This window comes from Lipotes vexillifer, unplaced genomic scaffold (assembly GCF_000442215.2).
Source record: "Lipotes vexillifer unplaced genomic scaffold, Lipotes_vexillifer_v1.1 scaffold835, whole genome shotgun sequence".
Classification (NCBI taxonomy): Eukaryota; Metazoa; Chordata; class Mammalia; order Artiodactyla; family Lipotidae; genus Lipotes; species Lipotes vexillifer.
The window spans coordinates 1,088,159-1,107,229 of NW_006774135.1; the positions used below are offsets into that span (position 1 = coordinate 1,088,159).

Below are 19,071 nucleotides of genomic sequence, written 5' to 3' on the forward strand. Positions count from 1 at the left end.
TGGGGAGCCGGAGCGCACCATGGAGGCGGCGGCGGGCGGCCGCGGCGGCTTCCAGCCGCACCCGGGGCTGCAGAAGACGCTGGAGCAGTTCCACCTGAGCTCCATGAGCTCGCTGGGCGGCCCGGCCGCCTTCTCGGCGCGCTGGGCGCAGGAGGCCTACAAGAAGGAGAGCTCCAAGGAGGCGGGCGCGGCTGCGGTGCCGGCGCCGGTGCCCGCGGCTGCCGAGCCGCCGCCGGTGCTGCACCTGCCCGCCATCCAGCCGCCGCCGCCCGTGCTGCCCGGGCCCTTCTTCATGCCGTCCGACCGCTCCACAGAGCGCTGCGAGACAGTGCTGGAGGGCGAGACCATCTCGTGCTTCGTGGTGGGCGGCGAGAAGCGCCTCTGTCTGCCGCAGATCCTCAACTCGGTGCTGCGCGACTTCTCGCTGCAGCAGATCAACTCGGTGTGCGACGAGCTGCACATCTACTGCTCGCGCTGCACGGCCGACCAGCTGGAGATCCTCAAAGTCATGGGCATCCTGCCCTTCTCGGCGCCCTCGTGCGGGCTCATCACCAAGACGGACGCTGAGCGCCTGTGCAACGCGCTGCTGTACGGCGGCGCCTACCCGCCGCCCTGCAAGAAGGAGCTGGCGGCCAGCCTGGCGCTGGGCCTGGAGCTCAGCGAGCGCAGCGTGCGCGTGTACCACGAGTGCTTCGGCAAGTGCAAGGGGCTGCTGGTGCCCGAGCTCTACAACAGCCCGAGTGCCGCCTGCATCCAGTGCCTCGACTGCCGCCTCATGTACCCACCGCACAAGTTCGTGGTGCACTCGCACAAGGCCCTGGAGAACCGGACCTGCCACTGGGGCTTCGACTCGGCCAACTGGCGGGCCTACATCCTGCTCAGCCAGGACTACACGGGCAAGGAGGAGCAGGCGCGCCTCGGCCGCTGTCTGGACGACGTCAAGGAGAAGTTCGACTACGGCAACAAGTATAAGCGGCGGGTGCCCCGGGTGAGTGTCCCGCGCCACGGCTGGGCCCGGCGAGTGAGTAGGAGGGCGGGCTGCGGAGAGGGTGGGGGTTCCTCCTGGGTCAGGGGCTCTGCCTCCCCTACACGTCTCAGGGTTTGGTTTGGTTTTAAGGAAATTTGGGGTGGCGTTGGCGTCCCCGTAGATGGCCATGTATCTGGGAGGAAGGTCCTCCTGTCCGACTCCTAGGACAAGCCGCTTGCCTGGTTGGGGGCCTCGAGGGCTGGCCAGGGTGGGTGAAGCCTTCCTGAGGCCCATAGCCGGTGCCCAGCTGGGCCGGGAGGGGCAGGCTTCAGACCTCGGACTCTTCTGCCCTGAGTCCCGGGAAGTTTGATCCCGGCCGCGCCCAGGTTGGAGCCGGCAGCCCAGGCCTTCCTGGGGCCGAAGGAGGTGTCCAGGCCGAGTTGGTGGAAGGGACCTGCCCTGGCCCTAACGCTCCCGGGCTGGCACACAGAGGGGCGCCTGCCCCTGTGTCCTAGCAGGCAGAATTTGGCCAGGCAGGGCCTGTTTGTGCCTTGAAGGTTTGGGAGACAGACACTAAACCGAAGCCAGGTGTTCGGGCCGTGGTGGCAGGGGGCCGAGACTCGGCGACTCCAGCTCTGTGTGTCTGCCCTGGCCTGCCAGGGAGTGAATCCCAGAGTCCCCCGTGCGGGGGCGAGGGCCACTTGGCACTGGGCTCGGGGACTGGTCAGCGGGCACCCGGGGCCCCGAGTGTCAGGGTAGCCGCCGGCCTGCGATTTGTTTTGGATGCGCACGTTTCCTTCTCTCCTTTCCTCTGAAACGCTGAAGGGCGCCGCGGGGAAGGGCCGCTGGCCTAGTCCCTGTTGTTTGCCAGACGGAGGATCTGTGTGATCCAGCCTGGCAGCTCCCGGGCCACTCGACGCCGAAACCATTCAGTGGGGTCCACGCTAACTTTCTGTGACATCTCCCCCTCTCCCCGAGTATTTGTAACTTTTCTTTTAAATATCCAGGCTTATTAAATTGCACACACAGAATGCTGCATTGGCTCAGCTATTCTTGGGAGGCCTAATTAATTCAGCTATTGCATCAAACTTTTTTTTTTCCAAATCTGTGAATAGATGCTCCCGCCCGGTTTTCTCTGGGCGCCCCTCCAGCGGAGTGTCAGAGTCTCAGGGAGCGGAGGAGGGGAGGGGAAGTGAGGGCCTGTCGCCTGCGCTCAGAGGGGGCCACCGTGTGCGTTTGTGGATTTGTGGTGTTTCTGCCCTTGGCTAGGCTGGCGCCCAGGTGGCAGCTGTCTGCAGACTATGGGGCTGGGATTGGGCGGGAGGGACAGTCTGAGTGGGCAGCGCCGGTGGGGGAGTATGTTGATGGGAACGGCCGGTGGCGGATCCCAGCAGGCTGGCCGGGCCCTTCGTTTTAGACTGGGAGCTGGCTCTGGGTGGCGTGGTGGGTGCTCCCTGCACGCTGGGGGCCTTTCTGTTTGGGGTGCCCGCCCCCTCGACAGCCATCGTGGCCCGAGGGAGCCCCGTGTGCAAGATGGTCGTGGGTTCTGGCCGACTGGGGAAGCCCGTGGTGGGTAAGCTCGTGGTGGGTCACTTAGCCCAGGGTGGAACGCAGAGGGGCTTGTCTCACAGGGTGTGTGTCTGTGTCTGTGTCCGAATCTGGGTCGTGTATGTTTGTGGCTGTCTTCCTGGGGTGGGCTCTTTATTGCAGCTGCAGGTCTGGGCCTCAGCCCTCTTGCAGCAGGTTCTGCTCTTCTGGACATGGGTGTCCGTAGGCTCAGCTTGTGGGCCCAGGGACTGCCAGGTGAGAAGGCAGGACCATCCCCTGAGCCACAGTCCCAGAGAAGAGGTCAGAGGGGGCTTTTGTGCCCGGTGATTTCAACAGATGGTCAGCGCCACTCTTCCTCCTTCTGTGCTCCCCCCAGCGCCGCTCAGAAAGCTCATTCACCGGTTAAAAAAATCTCCCCAGTGATGACGAAGATGTGATCGCTGTAAGTGGTTGTTGGGGTCCCCAGGCCGAAGTGTCAGTGCGGCCTATCCTCGCAGTGGTGGTATGGGCTGGCGGTCCGGTGTCCCTCCTTCCGGGCCTCGGCCGTGTGGCTGGCTGGCCGCTCACACGCTCCTGTGCCTTCCTGCCACTCCTGCACCTCGGGGGGCACTCCTCCCTCTGGCCTCGCCGCCTATCCTGTTCCCGGGACTCTGCCCACTGCCTTCTCTCTGTGACTATGCGGTTGGGAATTCTGGGGTGTGTGGTCCTTTCCAGAAGTCGCCAGCACAGCCTGTCTACATGCCAGGGACACCCCCCCCCCCCTGAGAAGAGGGGGGTTCGGGTCTGAGCCTCAGGATCAGGGGGACCCATGGCTGCCAGACCCTGCTTGTTCTGGAAGAAGCGGCCTGGGAAGACCCCCTCCCGGCGCCCTGCCCACCTCTGTTCACCCCTCCCACTCCCTGCTCGACAAATTATTCACGGGTTGTGTTTTGATTTCTTCACTTTTCTCGTAGTTTATTTTAATGTTTTTGATCTCCCAAGGCTGAGGGCAGAAAGGAACAAAGAGTGTGCTGGCACCACTCTTTGTGGGGGCCTTGGGTGCCGGGGCCATGAAGTGAGCCGAAGTGTGTTCCAGGGGCTGGGAGCCTAGGGGTCGCCCGGGTCTCCTGCCAAACGGAGGCCCGCGTCCTCTGCCATCAGCAGTGGGCGGGGGCCAGGGACTCTTGTGGGGTCCTGGTGCCCAATGGCCTTCGCTTGCCCTGCTGTGCCTGCGGCCTGACCACGGTGGGGCGGCAATCCCAGTGTGGGACCGAGTGAGGGGGGGTGGGTCTCCAACCTGAGTTGGAAACCCTTGAAGATGGCACGTCCACGTGTGCCAGCCGGGGCCCTCCTCAGTGATGCCCCGCACGCCACGGGGGCCCCAAGGACGTGCTCTCGGCCGTCCCACGGCTGTCAGGGCTGCCTGGGCCCCGGCTGCTGTCCTTGGTGTTCCGCGCTGGGCGGGTCTGAATGTGGAGCCCCACGGGGCTGCTCCCATGTCCTCGCCCTGTCCCTCACTCCGTTCCTCACTAGCTGCCTGACCTTGAGCAAGTTTGCCTCAGTTTCCTCACTTGTGAAAGGGGGACTGTAGTAAGTAGCAGCCATTGGCAGTGTTTTTTGGGGGGTGTTTAAGTGATGAGGTCATAGGCGGGGCGAGGACGTGTCCTTTTGCTGCTGGGAACGTGTGGCGAGGAGATGGGGGCCTCAGAGCCTTCCCACGGTCCCCTCCCCTTTTCTTCTGCCCAGTCGGCTCTATCCCTTATCTGATGGCGTTTGAACCAAACCGGACTGGTGTTTTAACGGTACGGCTGCTATTAGTCATGGCGGGACGTTGGTGCTGCCAGCCTGGCTGCTGCCTGGGACGCACCCCTCGTTCTGCGGGAGGGCTTCTCGCAGGCCGAGCAGGCGGCGGGGCGGGGGTGTGCTGTCTCCCTGGGGCTGGAGCCTGGCCGGTCCTTGTGTGGTTAAGAAACGGGCTCCTGGGAACTGCTGTGCCTTCGGAGGGTCCCACTTCTCAGACTGGAGACCGGGGATGGTGTCGCTCGCTGGCCTCTGCCCTTCAGACGCTGAGTCCTCGCAGGAGTCTTCTTTGTAGAATTGCCTGCACACCAGGGACTCGTGGGCCGATGGTCACCGTGGTATGTGGTGTAAGCGTCCACGGTGCGGTCTGTCTAAATTCCTAGCACTGGAACAGTTTCCCTGCGTCACCTGATGACGGCTCTCTAGTCAGAGAGTAGTGTTTTCTCAAAGTAGAGACCCGGCCGGGCTGTTGGCGTGGAGGAGTGTTGAGTCTCTTGGTCTCTGTTGCGGATCGGCTGTGGCTGTGGTGGAGGGAGATCTGGGCCTCTAAGCGGGCTGTGTGTTATGCATTCAAGCCGAAATGGCCACGGGAGGGAATGGAATCAGGAACGTGCGACAGACTGGAAGGGGCTCTGGCCAGCATGCCTTTCCCGGCACTCCCTCTTTCATGGGGGGCTGTGCTCGCCGGATGCCGTCAGGTTTGGCCATAGATGTAGAGGTTTGGCTGTCCTGTTTTTTTTTTTAAGATATTTATTTCTTTACCTGTGTACCTCTCTATTTATCTGTCTATCTGTTTTTTTTGGCTGCATCGGGTCTTAGTTGCGGCAGGCATGCGGGATCTAGTTCCCTGACCAGGGATCGAACCTGGGCCGCCTGCATTGGGAGCGGGTATCTTAGCCACTGGACTGCCAGGGAAGTCCCTCAGCTGTCCCTTTGTCCACTTGTTTTGCTCGAGGTTTTCATGGGGCTTCATGGTGATTTCCTGGCTTTGGATACTCAGCTGAGAAGGCGGGGTGCCATCGGGTGATGTTGTGAGGCCAGGCTCCTGGACGGGCCCTGCCCCTTGTGCAGGAGGACAGGTCTGCGAGTCGGTCTGGTCCTCAGCGCGAAGGCCCCAGAGTGAAGGCCGGGGCCTTGTCAGAAGGGAAACAGCAGCTTGCGGAGCCTCTGGTTGCTGCCCTGAGCCCTGTGGTCAGCCGTGTGTGAGGGAGGAAAGACATGGGGGGCTGGCCCTCAGTCTCTGTGCAGCGAGCGGGCCACGTCTGCCCGTCTTCAGCCATCCTGCCAATGTCCAGGACGTCTCTTTGGAGCTGGGCGGGCCCCTCGTCTCTTTGGGGGCAGCAGGGTCCTTGAGTGGCCCTCGCCTCCGACCCTCCTGCCCCCTGGGACCCCTCAGTCGGCGCGGGGCTTCGAGAGTAGGGCCAGTGGCTCCCACGCTTCGTTGCAGCACGTCTGGGTACCGTCTGTCTGAGATGCCAGGCGAGGCCCATGAGGAAGTCTGGGGAGGGTGACCGCCGGGCGCCGGGAGGGCCTGGGGGAGGCGGTGCTTCCGGGCCCTGCGCGCCGGCTGTCTGGCGGGAGGTGTCCGTGGCCGGTGGCCGGACTCTCTGTGGCCCGGAGACTGTTACACAAGCAGCAATAATGTGTCTCTTTCTAAGGATTGCGAAAGTTGGGGAGGATTTCTCCACTGGAAGAATTATGCAAGTTTCAACTGAAATGTTTTTTAGAAGTTTCTTTGTTTTGAGTTAAAATACAGAGGCTGAATTATTTCCTTAAGATCTGTGAGAGCTGCAGGAGAGGGAGAAGGCTCTAATCCGAGGGCCCTTCCTTCCCTCCTGCCCACTGGTCATGGGGGGATGGGGTGAGTCCAGGGGGGCTGGGCCCTGAGATCGCGGGGCGGGGGCTCCGGGCCACACGCATCCATGGGTTAACGAGGGCCGATCCGAGCCTCAGAGCAGGGACGGGAAGTCGTTTCCGGGAGTGTGGGGCCCACGCGGTGGGGTCTGAAGCTGGTTTTGGTCGGAGTTGGGTTAGCACTGCGAATGGTGTCCGTGTGTCCGTGTGAGTGGAGTGGGGCGGGCGGGGCCTTGGGCTGCATGTGTGTCCACGGTGTGACCTGTGCCAGCGTGGCCCGGGCCCCCACGCAGCCCCAGGGCAGGGGGGACCAACCACAGCTCCGATGCTGCCTTCTGTGAACGCAGGGCTGGCTTCTAGAAGCGCCTACCTCAGCGCAGTGGGACGGCCGGGGGAGCAGCCAGGACGCTGTCGGGTATTTGGCATTTGCGTCTCCTCTGATTTTACATTTTTGATTTAGAAAGACTCAAAGAACACTGCGACTTCTTGATTTTGCAGCTACAGATAATTCAGGAAGTTGGCGTGGCTCTGTGGGCCGCGCAGCCCGCAGCGGTCAGGCCTGCCCCGCGGTCTGGGCTCTCCGGGGAGCCCTTGTTGCGGCCGGCTCTGGGGTTGTGTGTTTGTGGTTGTGTTGTCGGCTTCATGGGGGGGGGGGGGTTGGTCTCGGCTGGGTCCCCAGTTCCGGGCCTGGCATAAATACTCGTTGAATGACTCATAGAGGCATGAAATCACTAATCGTCAAGGTTTACTGGCAGCTTGGCTGTCGATGGCTAGAAAAGGAGAGAGCGGGGAGCTTTCCCGGGAGTGGGCAGAGCTGTCCTGTAGGTGTCGGGCGTCCTCGCCCTGCTTCCCACTTGCTTGGGTCTGCACGGGGGGTTCGAGGGACGCTCTCCCTGGACAGGCCTCGTGTGGCGTCGGCCCCGACGTGGCTTCCGCTGGGATGCTGGTGGGCTGCTTCGAAAGGAACATCTCTTGTTGAAAGTAGGCTCCCCGCGATGTGGCCAGCAGCGTGGAACTGGGTTGAATGTCAAGACCGTAGGTGGGGGCAATGGATGCATTTTGGGGTCAGCCACTGGATGTCAGGTGGTCCTGTGTGCCCGCGCTGGCCTCCCTCAGCCCCTGAGGAGCTGTTGGTCACGTCGTCACAGGAGCCAGGTGGTTGTGATTGGTGCCTGGGGACCTGCCCAAAACCTGGGCCTGGCGGCACGGTCTTCCCCGCACCCCACTCTTCCCAGCTGGGCAGGGGCGCCCCCGTGCCTCTCCTGCGCCATGTAGTGTGTTCCGGGAGGGTCGAGGGTCTGTCCGCTTCGTGTGCAGGAAACCACCCCAGCATGGGAGCCCACCTCCACATCCATGGGCCATCCCAGCCACACCCGCTGCCAACAGCCAAGCGGGCCCCGAGCCCTGGGGAGGCCAGCGGCCCACCTGGCTCTGAGGCTGGGGGTATCTGGACGGCCTGCGGGGCTGTGACTGGGCCTGTGAGTGGCCTGCTTTCTGGGTCCACGTCTGTTCTCTGACACCTCAGGGTTCTTTCGTGTTGCCGTGGCCCTGGTTCATGGCTCAGGCCCGGCGGGTGGGCGAGGCATCCACGTGTCAGCGGCAGTGACAGGCGAGCTGGCCAGTGGCCGCGTGTGCTGCCTTCACACCCGACCTCCTTGCTCTCCGGGGTCGCGGCCGTGCTCGCGATTCCTCCGGCCAGTCCTCGTGGACGCGTTCCTGTTTGCCCGGCGTTCTCCTCTTGGATCAACTCACTGCTGCCCTTCCACCCTTGGAACAAGAGGGGCGGGCCGTCGGCCCTGCAGACCCCCTCTCGCCCTGCGTGCGGCTGGGGTGCCTCACACGGGGACCCACGGGTCCAGCTGTGGACGGCAAGGTGCACAGTCTTCACGTGGACCCGCTGGGCACGGGCCGGGCCCTAGAGACGGTGGGGCCTCGGCGCCCCGGTGCTTCGTGTTCCAGCCGCGAGTGGGGCTGGGCTGGGAGGCGGGTGTAGGCGAGTGTGGTTGTCTGATTCCAAGACGTCGCCCCCTGTGGGGCGGGTGTGTCTCTGGAACCGCGGGCCGGTGCTCCGTGAGCCCCTGGCGGAGTTGGGGCAGATGGGGCAGGGGGGCCGCCGTGCTGCCCCTGGAGGAGGGGCAGGTGCGTGTGTCCCATGGGTAGTTCTGGAATCCCCTGGCCTCTCCCCACTGGAGGTCAAGGCAAGGTAGAGGTGCTGGGCTGCAAGGGGGGAGCCTTGGGGGCGGGGGGTTCTCTGCTGGCCTCGCCTTCCTTCTCCACCTGGGGTGGGGACCCCAGGCCTGGCGTGAAGCCCCGGGGATCCCAGCCCTGCCCTCCCTGGTCACGCCTGGGGCTGCTGGCTCCCCTCACCTGCCGCCTCCCGCTTCCTGGCGTTCGAACCACGTTGCCCAAACCGTTAAAAAAATTATCCTCCCAAGTTGAATGATATGCAAATGTAGTCAATTAAGCGAGGGGATTTTAATTAGCAGTTTAAGTTCATGTGTGAAGTGCCTCGCCTTAATTACTTGACAGTTTTGTTGTAAATTTGCTAAGTTTTTTTTTGCAGAACTATCAAAACTGTGATTTTTTTTTAACATCCTCGTGTGTGATAAGTGTCGCCCAGCTTGCCTGACCCTAGTGGGTCTCTTCTGCATTTATAAAGCTCTTTAGACTGTGAGACCAAGGTAGGCCCTGGGCTGGACCCGTGTCACTCCAGGAGGTAAGCTGTGCTCTGCGTGGCCTGAGCGGCCGTGCGGGGTCCTGGGCTCCCTGGTGCGGGACACTCAGGACCCTCCTCCCAGCCGGGGTCCGGCCACCTGCAGCAGAGCTGCGGCTGGGCCCTGTGCCGACGGGTGCGACTGCAGAGGACGGAGAACACGGCCCCTGCCCCGCCCGGCGCTGGCACCCCTGCCTGCCGTGAGGGCCCAGGGATTCCGAATCGCGCTCCGTACCCACCGCGAGGAAGAAGGCCTCCCCCCCCCCGCCCCCCCCCCCAGCTGCTTGCCCCCGCCCCCGCCCTGCCCCCGCCGAGCAGGCCCGAGGCCGGCCCTGCGTCCAGTCTCTGCCACGGGGCAGGCGTCCTGCAGGGGAGGTTGGGGCGTGTTGGATCCGTGTTGGAGTCTTCTGTTCGGGGAGAACTTGCTTTCATTTTCCTGTTGCTGCTATTGAGGTGGTCTTGAGTCACTTGGGGGGTCTCCTGTGGTTTTTAGTGCCCCTCGGGATTTAACTGAGCTGGAGGCCTCTCACGCATCATGTACGTAATTAGGCTTTTAAATGTTCTGTTAAACACTTACACTTGTGTTGCGATTTCTCTCCTGCGTCCCCGTGCCAGAGGCCCTGGGGTCCCCGGGGCTGAGGACTGTGGCTGGGACTCCACAAGGCAGCCCTGCAGCCTGGCCCCGCGGTGGCTGTAAGTGGGCGGAGGGATGGGGGCGCAGGCCATGCCTGGGGCTCGCGAGAGTCGCAGATGCTCCGGGGCCGCCTGGGCCTGTGCCTTTGCTGATACGGGGCGAGTGGAACAGAATCCTGCCCAGCAGAGCCCACCGCCTGAAGGGACCAGTGCTTGTCTCTCAGTGCCATAGTGACGTGTCTGTGACTTATAAACTGGGAGATTCAAGAGTGCCCCGAAGTCGGGAGGTCAGTTCACGCAGCCACGCACCCGGTTCCACACGTGCCATCGTGTTACTTGTTTCTTTTCATCTAGCTCCTTCCTCCTCTTTATTTGTTTGTTTGTTTGTATTTTTTTTTGGCGGTACGCAGGCCTCTCACCGTTCTGGCCTCTCCCGTTGCGGAGCACAGGCTCCGGACGCGCAGGCTCAGCGGCCATGGCTCACGGGCCCAGCCGCTCCGCGGCACGTGGGATCCTCCCGGACCGGGGCACGAACCCGCGTACCCTGCATCGGCAGGCGGACTCTCCACCGCTGCACCACCAGGGAAGCCCTCCTTCCTCCTCTTTAAAAGCAGACCCCAGGCGTTATCTCCCTTCATGTTTAAGTGTTTCAAGGTCCGTCTAACAGATACGGAATTGCAGAAAATCACCACCATGCTGCCATTAGCGCATCTAACAAAATCATCGAGAATGTCTTAGTGCCAGCCGGTCCCCGGCCTGTGTTTGGATCCCCGCCGTCTCAGACACGGTCCCCTGCGGGGGCCTTGTAGGATCCGGGGCCGTTGTTGCGAGCGGGTGACAGCCCTCCCTTGGGCACACGCCCCTGTGTGCACGCATGTCTGTGCACGTCTGTGCGTGTTTACAGCCACGTAGCATTTTTGCGAGTAATCTGTGGTATTGAGGGTCCTGGCATTTATTCTGCATCCGAGGGTTGGGCCACGTTTCTGTTATTACAAGTGATGCTTCAGGGAGCATCTTACCACGGATGCCTCGCAGAAACCTCAGCACAGCAGCGCGTGGTAGCACGGAAAGTCACGTACACCTGCCAGCTGCTTCCTGCCCCCCCAGGACACCATCCTGAACGTCCCCCTTTGTCTGCACCTGTGTCCGGCGAGGCTGCTGGCTCTCACCTGGGTCTTGTCGCACGGTCTGCTGGCCTGGTTGCTGGGCGCACGCCAGCCTGTCCCCACTCTTGTGTCGATGGACTTGGGAGCGCCTGCGAACAGGAGTGTGGAGCGTCCTCGGTGCAAGCGTGTGCATGTGTGTCTGGAGCATGGGCTGTGCTGGGTCAGAGGTCATGCTGAGCTGTTTTCTGAAATGGTTGTACTGGCTGACCGACCCCTGCGGGGAGGTGGGGGGAGGGCCTGGGTCCTGAGGTGGCTCAGATCAGTGGTCACCGCAAGCAAGTGCATCTCCTCAGACGCTTGGGACTTTCGGTGAGTTTCTCGTAGGAGATTTGGTGGCTCAGAACGAGCTCCCTGGCCTGTTTCTTCCATTTAATTATTCACGCACACGATGTGTCTCTATACTTCTCTGGCATCTTTGGTCGCATGGGTGACTGTGTGTGCTTAAATCTGCGTGCACATTCCTGTGCATTTCTCAGGAGACTCTGACCCCCGCAGGGTGTAGGCCCTTTTTAAGGGCTCTAGATTTTGTTACCAAAATTCTTTCTCTAAACGGTGTGCCAGTTACACGCCCACGTTCCTACCTTCTCACAACGTTAGGTTACCGTCATTCAGAATAGCTTTGTTAATGTGAGAGGTGAATAGCTCTCGATTCCTTTTTTGCTAATGGAGTCGGCCATTTTGTTATTTTTTAGTATTTTTTCCTGTAATTCTCCTTATACGTGGTTTTTTGGTGTGTGTGGTAAAATATATGTACCATAAAATTTCCCACTTTTTTTTTTTAAAGTGCACAGCTCAGTGGCATTAAGCACGTTCACACTGTTGTGCAAACATCACCACCATCCGGTCTCCAGAACTTTTTTAACTTCCCAAACCGACACTCTGCCCCCATGAGACACTCACTGCCCACCCCTCCCCCAGCCCTGGGCCCCACCCTCCTACTTTCTGTCTCTGTGAGTGTGACTCCTCCAGGGACCTCACAGAAGCGGGATCACACAGAATTTGTCCTTTTGTGTCTGGTTTATTTCACTCGACGTCGTGTTCTCAGGGTCCATCCACATTGGAGCAGGTGTCAGAATCACCTTCCTCTTTAAGGCAGAATAAGACTCCACTGGGTGGATGGACCACATTTTGTTTATCTCTCATCAGACAGTGGACAGTTGGGTTGCTTCCATGTTTTAGCTACGCTGAATAGTGCTGTTGTGAGTGGGTTTAGCCTTCTTTCAGTTTTGTCGGGCACGTTCTCACACGTGGAATGGCTGGTCACACGGTAATTCTGTGTCTGCTTTTTGAGGGACCTCCGTACTGCCTTCCACAGCAGTGGTGCACCTGCGTCCCAGGTTCCCCATATCCTCGCCGACACTGGTTTCTGTTTTTTGATGGTGGCCATGGATGTGAGGTGGTGTCTCGCTGTGCTGTTGATCCACGCTCCCTGATGATCAGTGATGCTGAGCATCTTGTCATGAGCCTGTTGGCCGTGGGTGTGTCTTCTTTGGAGAGAGGTCTGTTCGGTCCTTTGCCCTTTTCGAACTGGGCTGTTTGTCTTGCCTTGTTCAGCTGTAGGAGTTCTCTGCCTTTTCTGGAGTCTGATGTTTTGTCTGCTGGTTCAGTCACCCCTCTGTTGTCACTGTGGCTGGACACCCATCTTTGTACAAGGAGACCCCACGTGCCTCAGAGACTCTGGTGCAGCCGGACACAGTGGGAGGGGTAGTGACTTGCTGGAGGAGGGGCTGCCGGCGAGTCTCACAGTGGAGTGTGGCGGGCGGACCTGGATGCAGACGTCGTTCGTGATGGGGCGTCCGCGCTGTGCCCAGCTCGTGGCGGCTGGGAGAGAGCCTGCAGGGGCCGGGGGTGGCTCTGCCCACCACGCGCGGGCCGTCTTCGCGTCCTGGGGAGGCCTCTGCGAGGGCTGCTGCGCGTGTGCCCTGGTCAGGGCCAGGCTTTGGACAGATAGCCGGGCCTTGGCCCGGGGTGGGGAAGGGCAGGGCAGGAGCATGTCAGGCTCCGAGGGGCGGCCCGGCGAGCCTGGCATGAGGCTGTCTGCTCTCTGTGAAGTCTGCCTCCTGCCCCAGTTTCTGGAGAAAGTTTTGGTAAGAGGAAGTGATGGACTCTCTGAAGCTGATGCTTCTCCCCACGCAGAGAACTGCGTCTCCACCTTTTAAGTGTGTCATCAGATGTGGGTGGCGCGCTGGGCCCGGAGCAGGCAGACACCCACCCCTGCCCTGGACAGCTTGGGGGCAGCTCGGGGCAGGAGTGCCCGCTGGCCGGACGCTGACTTTTCCCGGGAGACTAGGAGGAAAGTCAGAGCTGCTCCTGGGCAGCTGGGCGGCCGACGCCGAGCTCGGGGGCCAGCGTGCGGACCTGCAGCCCCACCCGGCTCGGCTCCAGGACAGTTGGGAGCCCAGGAGCCCGAGCCCAGGACTGCTGGCCCCTTGGTGTCCTCCCTCTACCTTCGGACACCGCTTCCCGCGTAACTGGCGCTCGTGCCCCTCTTGTAGCCCTGGGTCCAGCCCGGCCCCCAGCCGTGATTTCCACTAGTTTGGCATTAGTTTCAGGAGGCCACGGTAACAGGGGGCCCGGGAGACACGGGTCCTCCGGGTGGGCCACTCGCTGTTGTGCTCCGCCACCTTGCGGAGGTGTGGGTGGTGAGGCTGGGGTGGGGGTGGGGGTGGCATCCTTTCCCTGGAGCCCCGAAGGGCCTTGAGGTCACGGGGTGGCCCCTGGGGCCTGGGTGGTGGCCTTGGCCGGGGCGGCCCTGCCCCACTGCCCGCACCCCGGCCCCAGGGCTGCACTGCCTGAGCTGATGACCCGGACCATCCCCGATGTTTGCTTTCCAGACGCCCCCGTCTTGGCCTCCTGCAGGGGGGCCGCGGGCTTGGACCTGGGGGGCCGAGGTGACCGTCTGCTCTTCCGTCCAGGTTTGTCTTAGCTGTTGACTGCAGATAAGAGACAGGGTAGTGGGGCTGTGCGGCCCGCCATTGGCTCTCGAAAGGAGGGTCCTTGATTGTTGTTTTGCAGATACCGCCTGGTCTGCCCGCTGGGTGGGGTGACGCCACTGGCTGGATTCAAAAGGCAGACCCAGTGGTGGGAACCTGGGCGCGGCCTGCAGTGACCGCAGTGAGGGTGGCTCTTTGTGTTTGGGTTAAAGAAAAGAAGGACTTGGAAATTGCTCAGAGGGCTCTCCCCGGCCTCTCCTGCTGCCCACAGTGAAGCAGAAATCACTGTCTTTGGATCTGATTTTAACCTTCCCCCCACACCCCCCATCTTCTCTGTGAAAGTGGTAGTAAGTATAGTTTTTTGGTATTTCTGGTCAAGCAGAAGTTTCTTGAAACTTAGAGAGGCAGCCTAGCTTAGTGGTTAGGGGCGTGGATTCTTAAAACCTGACTCCTGGGACTTCCCTGGCGGTCCAGTCGTCAGGACTGTGCACTCTCACTGCCGAGGACCTGGGTATCATCCCCGGGCGGGGAACTAAGGTCCCACAAGCTGTGTGCTACGGCAAAAAATTAAAAAAATAAAGCGTTGGCTCTTTACAAAAAACAAAAACAAAACCAGAAACAACAACCAACTGAAAAACACTTGCTTCCCAGGCCCAGATCCTGGCCTGGCCAGTCTCTCACTCGGATCCGAGGCCCTGCTACTGCCTCGGGCCTCGGTGTCCCCGCCTGCGAAGTGGGGTGGTGGGGTGCCCACCCCTGCGTCGGTCACGATGAAGGCCTAGCACCATGCGTGAGCTTCCGGCTGCCCCAGCCCTTTTCTTTTTCCGAAGCTGGGGCATCTGACAGGAGGCAGCGGGCCCAACAAGCTGTCCCAGGAGCCCAGCCGGGGCCATGTGTGGGCATAGCGGGCTGGCACAGTGGCCTCCCTGCAGCCAGCCGGGCCAGTGGGGCGGGCGCCAGCAGGTGCTGTGAGCAGAGCACACGGTGAGCCAGGCGGCCACAGCTCTCTGTGCCAGCAGTGGGCTCACGGGTGGACTGGGGCCTGTGCCGTCTGTGGTCAGTGTGCCCCATGCTGGCCACCCCGATGGACCTGCAAGTTCTCAGCCCACTTCCAGGGGGTGGGGTCCGAGGTGGAGGGGGGGCGGGTAGTGGTGCGTTTGGCCTGGGCCCCTGCGTGTGGTCCTGTTGGGAGGCTGGGAGCTACCCGTGTCCTGGGGGCCCCTGGGCTCTGTGTGCAGGCTGGGCGTGCGTGGGCCAGCTCGGCTGCCCACCTCAGCCATGCCAGCAGGTGGTGCCCAGTGACGGGCTGCAGGAGTCCCTTCTCTGCTGAGTTCAACCTTCACGTGGCCCCATGGCGGGAGGTAAGACCTGCATTCTGTTTCAGAGCAAGGCTGATGGGATGGGATTTCAAGTGGGATAACTTTGGGTAATTCTTCAAGTGGTGATTTGGGTAAACAAGCCAGCAGCGGTCCTCTCCAGTGGAAGCAAGGGAGTGTGTATCCGCTTAGGGAGGTTCCTTTCCTGTCCTGCTGCTGTTGGGCTGGGGGCTTGGGAGGGAGGAGCCCGTGGGGCGGGGTCACGCCAACGTCTCCTGTCGGCAGGAGCCAGGGGCTTGAGTCTCGGACAGGCCTGGCTGCACCGGGGCCGGGGGTAGGGGGTGTGGGCGTCGCCATTCCCCTGCTCCCTGTTGGTCCAGGTGCTCACGTGCTGGATTCTGGATCATTGTACCAGAGAGTTGAACTGGAATTTGACATTTGTTTTTATAACCAGGTTTGTTACTGTTCAGGAAATCTGGAATTTTGAGAGTTAGGTTTTTCATGCTGTTTGATTTCTGACGACGCCTTTGGGTCCGTCTTAGAAAAATCACTCAGCGCGGCCTAAATATCGCAGGTGGTCACTGCCCTGCGCGAGCTGGGCGTCCCTAGAGCGCCGGGCCCGTTCTTGGTGCGCGATCCCGTGTCCTCATTCTGTGGCGTGGCTGCTGCTGCCGTTGGTAAATCTGCTGCGTCTCCGTGGTTTGGGACTTTTTAAGAAATCTTCAAACCTGCAGTGAAGCTTTGAGAGCAGGTTCACCAAGGTTCACACCTGCTATGCTGGAGGGAGTGTCCATCACTGTGGTCCTTGGGTGTGTGACCACCGGGGGGCCCAGCTGCTGCCACATCCTGAGCCCGTCGTCTCTCTCGACCCTTTCACAGCGGTTTGCTTCTGCCGGGGACCTGCCAGGATGCGCCCTGGGCCGTCTCTTCCGGGCCGTCTCCTGAGTTCCTCCCCACCTTTGGTCCTGCCTGACACTGCATTTGGAGGGCAGGAGCCGTCCTGTGGATCCTCCAGCCGGGGTGCCTGGTGTGCCTGGCGTGTCTCCTGGTCGGTGTCAGGTGGCGTTTGGGGCGGGATCGTGAAGCTGCAGGAGGCTCAGAGTCTGCCTCCCCTTGGGGACGGCAGCTTTTGATCAGTGTCGTGAGTGGGGTCTGCCTTTTCCCTCCATGGTTAATAAGTAATCTGTGGGCAGACTTTAGACCCTGCCAGCATCCTGTCCCCATGAACTTTCTCCTGGTGGGTTCAGTGTCCCTCTGCGACGCTGCCTGACCAGCGACAGTGGCCGGTCTGCTTCTTCCGGAGCTGTGCCCTCCCTCCCCCTCCTGCTGCTTGGTGTCACCAAATTCAGCCCATTTCAGTGTCCCAATCGTTCTGCCATTATCTGATGCCTAAACTGTCCCTCTTTTGGCCACCTACTGGGACTCGGTCCCTCCTGATGGCTTTTCTCCCACCCCCCACCGCCATGCCCCACGCTTCATGGCAGCGTGTGGCCCATCCTCTCCTGACGGCTCCCTGACAGGGAGCCGGGTCACCAGGTGGTTTAGTCTGAGATGCGGCCCCCTGATGTGGACGCGCCTGCCCCCAAGCCAGAGCCTGGGGGGTGGGTACCAGTCTGGGTAGGGGTTGCCTCACGTCGGGCAGCAGTAAGGTGACTGCTGACGGCAGGTGATCTTTCTGCATGTGAACGTTGGGCCGTCTTCCATTTCTCATTGTTGGGGGTCATGGATGGAACCCAGCCGCTTCCTCCCCAGTGGCTCGTGTCTTGGGGGCCTCCCATGGGGCTGCGTCCGTTGACATTTCACTGTCCCTGAGACCAGAGGCCGTCTCTGTGCCTGTGTCCACTCCACCCTGGGCTGTGCCCGGGTGCGCCGTGCACTGGGGTCGCTCACACTCTTCCCTGCCCAGAACGTCCTCTCGTTCCTGCGCCTGGATCTGTGTCCTTCTCTGGGCAAGTGGGGTCAGGAGGGCAGGGAGCCTGGTGCGCAGCGCGGCCTCCAGCTGCCTGTCACTTCGGTTTGAGGTGGAATGGAGAGAATTGAAAAACGTCCCTTTTTTCCCCATTTGGAAAGCAAACCTTTATCCTACCTCAAATCTCTGAAAGCCCTGTAAGATTAAAAATAAAAGGGGGGGGGGTTGACTCATTTTAGCTACCCTAAGAAGGATGAGAGTGTTTTGAGAGCAGTAGTGGCTGATCGAGGATGAGGTCGCACCCTTGGCATGGCCTGATGTTCTGAAGCTCTTCTGGGCTGTGTAGGGGTGTCCAGGCTCCCGACAGGTGCCCCGTGGCTGTGCGGCTGGGGAGGCCCCCAGGTTCCAGGCCCTATGCTGGGGATACAGCCTCCCAGGGAGCAGTTTGCAGGGTCCCTTAGGGCTACAGTGCTTTGTACCTGCCGAGGGCCTCCATCCGTGTGAGCTCCTGACCACAGAGAGTTGCCAGAATGTTAATCCAAGGACAGGCACGTCAGTGCTTTGTGCCCAAAGAGAAGACGGAGCTTAAAGACACGCCTGGCCCCTGGCCACGGGCACCTTGCCCCCGGCTTTCTGGCATGGTCCACGTGCCCCTAGAGAGGACGAGGCCCGTGTTCCCACAGCCCCTCCGAGGTCGGGACGGGTTCCTTGGTTGAAGCCAGTGTCGGGCCGATGCCCAGCTCTGCCAGAAGAGCCTTCCAGTGGGTCCAGCCTATCAGCAGAAGGTTGTAAGTACTGAGCCTCACAGGAGAACAAGGAGGGCCTGACTGGAATGGATGTTCAGGGCCCGATTTGGTGCAAGTTGCTTTGGCTGCGCCGTGGGGCACCTTGCACCATGGTGCCCAGCCTCGCCCGTCCTGACCTGCAACACGTGGGTATGAGCCGAGCCCTGCCACCCTTTCCGGCACCGGCCCCCGCAGTCAGCCAGCGTGGGCGTGACGGGGCCGGGGCCCTCGCGTCCCCCCGTGAGGCCCCCGAATCAGTGTGTATGCTTGCTCTTGATGTACCCTTTGTGTATCCCTGGGGCTGGGCCTCCGGTGAGGGGAGGACATTGTGAGAAGGACCCATCACGGGTCTGTCCTCAGACGGCGATTTGAGGAGACAGCCTGTGAACCTAAATTCCCTCAAGCCCTCCTGCATTCACGTCTTGTCCCCGCCAGGGGCCTCACTTTTATCCCTGGGGACGCGTTCCCACACGTGTGCGTTTCTAAGTAAACAAGCCACACGCTCCAAGCCCGACGGTGAGGCAGAGGCAGAGGCAGAAATGGGTCGCGTGAGAGCAGGAGGAGGTGGCCCTGCTGTGCGTCCCGCTGGCCGCTGTGTCCCGGCCCTGGCCTGCCCGCCACCTGCTGGGCCCAGGGGCATGGCGTGTGCCTGAGCAGCGGGCATAACAGGGCCTCACTGCGTGGTGCCATTGGCCGGGCCGCACCGGTGCTTTCTGCTGCTCAAGGCCCTGGTGTCGTTAGTTGAGGCCCCTTCTGCACCCCGCCTGGGTGTCGGATTCTGTGTGCGCACAGGGAACCAAGGTGCCCTCATTTGGACGCTGGAGGGCATGTGGCCCCAGGGAGCCCAGCCTGAGTGGGAAGGAGCGCCACAGCTGCCAGGTGGTGTGAGGGGCGGGGGCGATCCGTCGGCAAAGGCCTTGGCTGGGCTTAGCGCTGGTGGCACCTGTCCGTCGTAGGCAGAGGTGGACCCTGCGGGCGGAGCGCTCGCTGCCGGGGCGGGAGGTGCTCCGTTCTCCTGGAAGCCTAACACCCGCCCCGCTGATCCACGTCAGGGCTTGCTGTGATGGGGGGAACCATCCGGGCCCCATGCATGCCCCGCTGCGACTGCCTTGCCGCGTAGCTTGCCCTTGCCACAGGAGGTGACTGCGCTCGCTGGTGTCCCCCCGCTCTGCAGTCAGAGAAGGGCCGGAGGTGCCACACGTGGAGGCAGCCAGACCTCTGTGGGCCGCGGTCCTGTAGTGTGTGTGCGCTGCCGGGCCTGGAGCCGTCCTGAGCTGTGCTGCGTTGTTTCAGGTGCCCCAGGTGCATTGATAGGTGGTCTCTAGGTGGGTCCAGGGGGACCTCTCTCGAAAGTTCCTCCAAGACTTTCTGATACACGTGGGAGCTTCTTGTTCATCTTGAGATGTTGATTTTTTTTTTTTTTTTTTTTTTTTTTTTTTTTTTTTGTGGGGGGGCCTCGTTCTGTGGG

At 61.4% G+C, this 19,071-nt stretch overlaps 1 protein-coding gene across 1 annotated transcript in view; it reads left to right on the top strand.

The window, feature by feature from the left end:
* The first annotated feature begins 19 nt into the window (after window positions 1-19).
* The window catches only part of SKI (SKI proto-oncogene), a 59,393-nt gene continuing 40,341 nt past the window's right edge, over window positions 20-19,071 (top strand). Inside the window, exon 1 of the mRNA XM_007448941.1 lies at window positions 20-994. Coding sequence (XP_007449003.1) covers window positions 20-994 — 975 coding nt within the window. The remainder of the gene's footprint in view (window positions 995-19,071) is intronic.